Source organism: the organism of the source record quoted next, assembly GCF_019968955.1.
Source record: "MAG: Porospora cf. gigantea A chromosome Unknown PgA_NODE_1096_length_7907_cov_399.307, whole genome shotgun sequence".
Lineage (NCBI taxonomy): Eukaryota > Apicomplexa > Conoidasida > Eugregarinorida > Porosporidae > Porospora > Porospora cf. gigantea A.
In genome coordinates this window covers 1-7907 of record NW_027151278.1, presented here as the reverse complement: position 1 = coordinate 7907, position 7907 = coordinate 1, and the positions used below count along the sequence as shown (strand labels likewise).

The window sequence follows — 7907 nt, the reverse complement described above, 5'->3', positions numbered from 1 at the left end:
GTGCTGTAAGTCTCGAGATGACTACGCACGCTTTTGTGGATGCTGCTGCTGCTCTTTGCGGAGCGGCCTGCTCATCTACTTTGGCATGCACATCTCCATCTCTGTATTCAGCTTTCCTTTCGTCACGAACTGGCGAGAGTTCGTTGATGCGTTCGCTCCCTTCGTGTGGGCGGCGTTTGGGGTGTACGCGCTGCACAGCCGCAGATCCGTGACACTCAATTTGGCCGGATCGCTCCTTTGCATATTGATTGTGGCGAGCATCATTATCGACCTAACTGACGTGTCCATCCTGATCGTCAACTGCATTGAGAAGCGCCAAATTATGGGCAAGGCGTTCAAGTACGTCTACTCGAACTTCTCAGCCTTTGCACAGGAACACCTTGAACTCCTCATCCAATTTTGCTTGTTTGTGCTCGGTCGTCTGCTGCTGTACACTCCCGTATGGTGCGTGTTCGGGTCCCTAAGGTCGCTGGCGGCGGTCTACGATGTTGGAGGCAGCGGCTATGAAAAAGAGAACGCCGAGTCGCTGATGGAGGAAAGCCGAAAGCTCGTGTGACGACAGCCCGCTATTGACGCACTGCCATTCCTGCAATAATCATGCCCCACAATACGCACCGAAAACACGTAAAAAAACAGCATAGCATGTCCATTGAGAAGGAATTCGAAGGACAGGTCTCGCATACTGCTATCGTTGACGGCTCTGTTGCTGTTGCAGAGACGGCGTATGTGTGTGTGGATGGCGCATTTATCTACCCCATCACCCCCTCCAGTGCCGCGTCTGAGCATTTCGAGAGTCTGAGTGCTCAGCGTAAACTCAATGCGTTTGGCAACGTCTCTAGCGTTCGCCAACTCCAGTCGGAGGCAGGCGCCGCTGGTTCTGTGCACGGTGGTCTCTCTGTCGGCGCTATGACCACTACATTCACTGCAAGTCAAGGACTTCTGCTCATGATACCGCCGATGTATAAAATCGCAGGCGAGTTTCTACCGGCTGTGTTTCACGTATCTGCACGGGCAATTGCTGGACAGGCGCTATCGATTTTCGGCGACCACTCCGACGTGATGTCCTGCAGAGCCACCGGGTTTGCTATGCTGTGTTCCAACTCCGTGCAGGAGTCTGCAGACATGGCATTGGTGGCTCACATTGCTACATTGAAGGCAAGCATTCCCTTTATGCACTTCTATGACGGGTTCAGAACCTCGCATGAGATTCAGAAGATCCAGATGTTTAACACTGACTTCGTTAAACACCTGCTGCCCACTGACGCTATTCAGAAGTTCAGGGATGGAGCCTTGAATCCCACTCATCCTTACCTTAAGGGGACATCTCAGGGACCCGAGGTGTACATGCAGAACGTCGAGATGTGCAACTCTCACTACGATCGCGTTCCGGACTTCGTCGAGGAGACGTTCGCAGCCCTCCATAAATACACAGGCAGATCTTACAGTCTATTCGAGTACCATGGTGACCCCAATGCCGAGATGGTTGTCGTCTGCATGGGATCTGGGGTGTCCGTTATCCGCGAGACTCTCGCCTTCGAGAAGTTTGGTGCTAACCGAGGCGTCATCTGTGCTCGTCTCTACCGACCTTGGAAGGTAGATAAGTTTTTGGAGTTCATTCCGAAGACGTGCAAACGAATCGCTGTATTGGACCGTACAAAGGAGTCTGGTTCCCTCGCTGAGCCTCTGTTTTTGGACGTCGTGGGTTCTGTTATCAACATGGACAATTGCCCTCGCGTCATTGGTGGTCGTTTCGGCCTCGGATCTCGAGAGTTCACTCCTGAGATGGTGCACGCAGTCTTTCTGAACTTGGAATCTTCGAAGCCGAAGCACCCATTTACGGTGGGAATCAATGACGATGTCACCAACCTCTCCCTTCCCTATCACATGCACAATGTGAACTCTGTTCCCGCTGGTACGCGGCAATGCCTGTTCTGGGGCATGGGATCTGACGGGACCGTGGGGGCTAACAAGAATGTAATCAAGATTATCGGTCAAAACACCGACCTGAAGGTGCAGGGGTACTTCGCCTACTCCGCCTATAAAGCTGGTGGACTCACCATGTCCCACCTCCGTTTTGGACCTGAGGAGATCAAGTCGAGTTATCAGCTCCGCCGCGCAGATTACGTGGCCGCACACAGAACTCAGTACGTATTTGACTTCAACGTTGCTGAGAATCTGAATGACAAGGGCACTTTCCTGCTCAACACCCAGTGGGCGGTGGAGGATATCAACCGACTGCTGCCTGCCGGCGTCAAACGCGACATTGCTAACCGCGACGCACGGATGTTCGTCATCGATGCCAACCGCGTTGCTGTCGAGAATGGCATGGGACGTCGTGTGAACAACATCCTCATGACATGTTTCTTTAAGCTCTCGGAGGTTCTTCCCATGGAGGAGGCGATCGCTCTGTTCAAGAGTGCTATCCAGAAGACCTACGGCAAGAAGGGGCAGCATGTCGTGGACGCCAACAACAAGGCTGTGGATGCTGCTTTGGCCAACCTTCACCAGGTACACTACGACCTCGACCTCTGGAAGAACGCGAAGGACAGTGAGTCGGACACTGGCTCCACTGGCACTGGTGACGTCGAGCAGAATCCCACTGAGAAGTTTGTAACAGACATCCTCCTTAAGGTACAGAAGCGTGAGGCCGACCTCCCTATATCAGCCTTCAAGGAGTATGAGGGAGGCAAGTTGCCTATGGGCACTGCCAACTACGAGAAGCGCGGCATAGCGCTGAATGTCCCCATCGTGAACATGGACAAATGCACGCAGTGTAACTACTGTTCCTTCGTTTGCCCCCATGCCGCCATCAGGCCCTTCCTACTTGACGACGACGAGGCGGAACGAGCTCCAGAGTCGTTCAACACTAAAAAGAGCAGAGGAGTTCCAGAATTCGCCGGCATGCAGTACCGAATCCAGGTCGCACCCCTTGATTGTACGGGGTGTCAGCTCTGCGCCATTGCGTGTCCGGATGAGGCACTCACTATGACTCCTCTGGCAGAGGTCAGTGACCGCGAGGCGGAGAACTGGGCTTATGCGCGTGCTTTGCCGAACCGCGCTGAGATTCTACCCGCTCAGACTAGGTCGACTTTGAAGGGGTCACAGTTCTACCAACCCTTGTTGGAATTCTCTGGAGCCTGTGAGGGCTGCGGAGAGACTCCCTATGTGAAGCTGCTCACCCAGTTGTACGGTGAACGTATGGTCATAGCTAATGCAACGGGGTGCTCTTCTATCTGGGGCGGCTCGTTCCCTTCCGTGCCATACACGACCAACAACAAGGGACTCGGTCCCGCCTGGGGCAACTCCCTGTTTGAGGACAACGCCGAATACGGTTACGGTATGGTAATGTCTATCGCCACCCGTCGAGAATATCTGAAGCGCCTTGTCGACTCCGTCGTGAGCAGTCAGGAGCTGGTTGACTTGTGCGATGCTACCGTTCTTGCTCACCTGAAGGACTGGCAGGTTGGTTGGACTAACGATATCGTGTGTCAGAAGGTCTACGACGGTTTGAAGGATACCATTGATGCTGAGGCGTCCAAACATCCGACTTTCGATGAGATCGCGAAGAACAAGGACATGCTGCCCAAGATATGCATTTGGTTGATTGGAGGTGACGGTTGGGCGTTCGACATCGGCTATGGAGGATTGGATCACATCATGGCTCAGGGCGTTGATGTCAATGTATTGGTTCTTGACACCGAGGTGTACTCCAACACAGGAGGTCAAGTGTCGAAGGCTACCATGGCAGGTGCCGTGCATAAATTCGCCACAGGAGGCCGAACTCGCAACAAGAAGGATCTTGGCATGCTCATGATGGAGTACGGCGACGTCTACGTGGCATCGATCTCTTCTTCTGCGAACATGGCGCAGACTGTACGCGCAATTGTCGAAGCGGAGAGGTATAATGGATCTTCGCTGATTTTGGCGTACAGCCCTTGCATCGAGCATCAGTACATCAAGCCTTTCTCTCAGCAGATCGAGCACACTAAGTTGGCTGTCGATAGCGGCTACTGGCCTCTCTACCGCTTCAACCCCGCACTGGCTGATGTTGGTGAGCTGCCGTTGCAGTTGGATTCAAAGAAGCTCAAGGCAGACATCAAGACCATGCTGAACAAGGAGAACCGATTCTCCATTCTACGCCGCACAAAGCCTGAGATGGCTGACAAGTGTCTGGAGCAGCTGGAGAAGTGGGCTGTCGAGCGATTCCAAAGGCTCAAATTCCGGTCAGAGTATGGCGATTACGGACAGTTGATCAACAGCCAAGGGCAAGACGAGGACGCCGTCTTCATCCTCTACGGATCGGAAACCGGCAATGCCGAAGAGCTTGCTGGCCGTGCCTGCAGAACCCTTAAGAATCGCGGTCTTACTGCCAAGGTGAAGTCCTTCTATGAAGTTGGCGTCGAGGACGTCGCAGCTATGCGCAACGTCATAATATTCTGTTCTACTGCAGGCCAGGGGGAGTTCCCTGGCAACACCAAGGACTTCTGGGCAGCTCTGCGGCAGGCTAATCCCGAGGAGAAACCTTTTGAAAACGTTAACGTTGCTACGTTTGGCTTGGGGGACTCTTGCTACGTCTTCTTCAACGTTGCAGCTTTGAACCTTCATAAGCGGTTCCTAGAGCTAGGCGCCACTGAGGTTATGTCCGTTGGGATGGGCGACGACTGCGACGACGACAAGTTTGAAACCGCTTTTGCGGATTGGTTCCCTGAGTACTTGTTGGCCGTCAAGGCTCCGGAGGAGCAGAACGTCGTGGAAACTCCTGATGCTTCGGTGTATCAGGTTGTGGATCGGCCCGCTGCCGAGATTAAGCCTTGCTTGCATATGGGCACACGTCACATCAAGCTCGTGGAGAACCGCAGGATCACTCCCACAGATTATGATGTGGAGGTTCGTCACCTTGAATTCGACCTCTCCGGGACGGATATGAAATACGCTCTTGGAGATTCCTTGGCTATATGGCCCCAGAATGACCCTGTCGAGGTCGATAAGTTCTGCATGCACTACGGCTACAACCCTAACCGGTGGGTGCAAATTCGCCCTGTTGGGACCGAGTCGAATGCTAAGTATGACGTACTTTTCAAGAACGACATTACTGTCAGGCAACTCTTTGTTGAGTGCCTCGACTTTGCCGGCAAGCCCACTCGCGGTTTCTATGATGGCCTTTGGAAGCACTGCAAGGATCCCAACGAGAAGGAATCTGCCAGGAAACTCTTAACCACCGACGAAGGAAAATGCCAGGTGAAGGGCTGGTTGAAATCGTCACTGACTTTCTTTGATGTTATGAAGATCTTCCCGAGCATCATGCCCAGTCTAGAGGAGATGATTGATTTGCTCCCTCTTATTAGGTGCCGGTATTACTCTATTGCCTCGTGTCAGAAGTTCGTTGGAGAGGACAAGTTGCAACTGTGCGTCGGTATCGTCGACTGGATGAACCCTCAGGGTGCTCTTCGCACTGGTGAAGCCACTGGCACCATTCGTCGTTTTGCCCAGATCGGAGAGAGCCTCTCGCACACTGTATGTGGCGCAATCAAGGCCACTGCGTTCAACCTACCTCCTACTGACCTGCACCCGATCATTGTCGCTGGTATGGGCACTGGTCTAGCCCCGTTCCGAGCCTTCATCCAACATCGTGTCTGGCTGAAGCGATCTGGGAAGCCTGTTGGACCGATGACCGTTTACTTCGGTTGCCGTTACGCCGCCAAGGACTTCCTGTACGGTGAAGAGATGAATGCCTACTTGGAGGAGGGTGTTTTGACTGAGCTGAAGTGTGCGTTCTCTCGTGACACAGATAAGAAGCACTACATCCAGCATGAAATCTACAACGATCCAGACACCTTCTTCAAGCGATTCATCACTGAAGAAGGCTATTTTTACCTTTGCGGATCCGCCAAGCAGGTCCCTATTGACATTCGACGCGCTGTGACGACAGTGCTCTCTATGAATGGAGGCCTTAGTTTCGAGGAAGCTGACGAGCGGCTGACCCAATTGATTCTCCAGGGTCGCTACAATGTCGAGGCCTGGTAGAGAACTCGTTTAGATGACACTAACCGAAATTCGCGAAACCTGCAAGGTCAAAGTTATGGTTTTTTAATGGTCAGTAGATGTGGCAGAGCGCCTCAAAGATATGGTTGTAGATGTGGCAGGCGCGCTTCCACTGAAGAATTATCCAGAAACACGTAAAAAAACACAGCATGTCCATTGAGAAGGAATTATTCGAAGGACAGGTCTCGCATACTGCTATCGTTGACGGCTCTGTTGCTGTTGCAGAGACGGCGTATGTGTGTGTGGATGGCGCATTTATCTGCGTCTGAGCATTTCGAGAGTCTGAGTGCTCAGCGTAAACTCAATGCGTTTGGCAACGTCTCTAGCGTTCGCCAACTCCAGCCGGAGGCAGGCGCCGCTGGTTCTGTGCACGGCGGTCTCTCTGTCGGCGTTATGACCACTACATTCACTGCATGTCAAGGAGTTTTGCTCATGATACCGCCTATGTACAAAATCGCAGGCGAATTTCTACCGGCTGTGTTTCACGTATCTGCACGGGCACACGAGGCGCTATCGATTTTCGGCGAGCACTCTGACGTGATGTCCTGCAGAGCCACGGGGCTGTGTTCAACTCCGTGCAGGAGTCTGCAGACATGGCATTGGTGGCTCACATTGCTACATTGAAGGCGAGCATTCCCTTTATGCACTTCTATGACGGGTTCAGAACCTCGCATTTCTGAACTTGGAATCTTTGAAGCCGAAGCGCCCATTTACGGTGGGAATCAATGACGATGTCACCAACCTCTCCCTTCCCTATTACAATGTGAACTCTGTTCCCGCGGCAATGCATGTTCTGGGGCGTGGTAGATGACAAGACCGTGGGTGCTAACAAGAATGTGATCAAGATTGTCGGTCAAAACACCGACCTGAAGGTGCAGGGGTACTTCGCCTCTCCAGGTATGAACCTGGCGGACTCGCGTTGTCCCACCTCCGTTTTGGACCTGAGGAGATCAAGTCGAGTTATCAGCTCCGCCGCGCAGATTACGTGGCCGTACACAGAACTCATTACGTGTATGACTTCAACGTTGCTGAGAATCTGAATGACAAGGGCACTTTCCTGCTCAACGCCAAGTGGCCCCGACCGACTGCTACCTGCCAGCGTAAAGCGCGACATTGCTAACCGCGACGCACGGATGTTCGTCATCGATGCTGACCGCATCGACATGGCTAACCGCGACGCGCTGGGTTTCGTCATCGATGCTGTCCCACGGAGTTGGAACAACATCCTCGCGACATGTTTCTTTGAGCTCTCGGAGGTTCTTCCTATGGAGGAGGCGATCGCTATGTTCAATAGTGCTATCCAGAAGACCTACGGCAAGAAGGGGCAGCATGTTGTGGACGCCAACAACGAGGCTGTGGATGCTGCCTTGGCCAACCTTCACCAGGTACACTACGACCTCAACCTCTGGAAGAACGCGAAGGACAGTGAGGCGGACGCTGGCTGCTGCGAGCTTGCCTGGGGCGCTACATGTATTATAACAAACCGCAGGTGTCCTAAGGAATGATTCAACAACTGTTGCCGTACTACGACTTTTTCATCCTTCAGACGACTTTTTTCATCCTTTTTCGATGCTTGCCGCCACTGGTGACGTCGAGCAGAATCCCACTGAGAAGTTTGTAACAGACATCCTTCTTAAGGTACAGAAGCGCTAAATTGGTTCAAATTGAAAAACGGTGTACTATGTATAGTGCAAAATAGATTCAAATTGAAAAGTGGTGATACTAAGTGATTCGAATGTCTGCTACCTTTCGAATCACATTCATCCAATTCCGAATTAATTCTGTCTCCGGCAATATAATAATTTAGTGCTAGACATCTCTGTGTTCGCTAGGAACCACTTGATGATCCAGTCCACAAGTTACCA

At 52.4% G+C, this 7907-nt stretch overlaps 4 protein-coding genes across 6 annotated transcripts; all 4 read left to right on the top strand.

Annotated features, from left to right (window-relative positions):
- Nucleotides 1-85: 85 nt before the first annotated feature.
- On the top strand, nucleotides 86-556 carry KVP18_002564 (uncharacterized protein; the record flags this gene model as incomplete). The annotated part of the gene is made up of 1 exon (XM_067953541.1): nucleotides 86-556. One exon carries the CDS (start codon nucleotides 86-88, stop codon nucleotides 554-556), a length of 471 nt encoding a protein of 156 aa, XP_067813873.1.
- Nucleotides 557-597: 41 nt separating this feature from the next.
- KVP18_002566 (uncharacterized protein) lies at nucleotides 598-6024 on the top strand (the record flags this gene model as incomplete). 2 transcript variants are annotated; one of them, XM_067953544.1, is made up of 1 exon in its annotated part: nucleotides 598-6024. In XM_067953544.1, one exon carries the CDS (start codon nucleotides 598-600, stop codon nucleotides 6022-6024), a length of 5427 nt encoding a protein of 1808 aa, XP_067813876.1. The 2 variants fall into 2 exon arrangements, with proteins under 2 accessions (XP_067813876.1, XP_067813877.1); XM_067953545.1 differs by having other exon boundaries at nucleotides 643-6024.
- An 806-nt stretch (nucleotides 6025-6830) lies between these two features.
- Nucleotides 6831-7082, top strand: KVP18_002563 (uncharacterized protein; the record flags this gene model as incomplete). Its single annotated transcript, XM_067953540.1, has 1 exon — nucleotides 6831-7082. One exon carries the CDS (start codon nucleotides 6831-6833, stop codon nucleotides 7080-7082), a length of 252 nt encoding a protein of 83 aa, XP_067813872.1.
- On the top strand, nucleotides 7083-7547 carry KVP18_002565 (uncharacterized protein; the record flags this gene model as incomplete). Of its 2 annotated transcripts, none has more annotated exons than XM_067953543.1 (1): nucleotides 7083-7547. In XM_067953543.1, the coding sequence occupies one exon, from the start codon at nucleotides 7083-7085 to the stop codon at nucleotides 7545-7547; it is 465 nt and encodes a 154-aa protein (XP_067813875.1). The 2 variants fall into 2 exon arrangements, with proteins under 2 accessions (XP_067813875.1, XP_067813874.1); XM_067953542.1 differs by having other exon boundaries at nucleotides 7176-7547.
- Nucleotides 7548-7907: the final 360 nt, after the last annotated feature.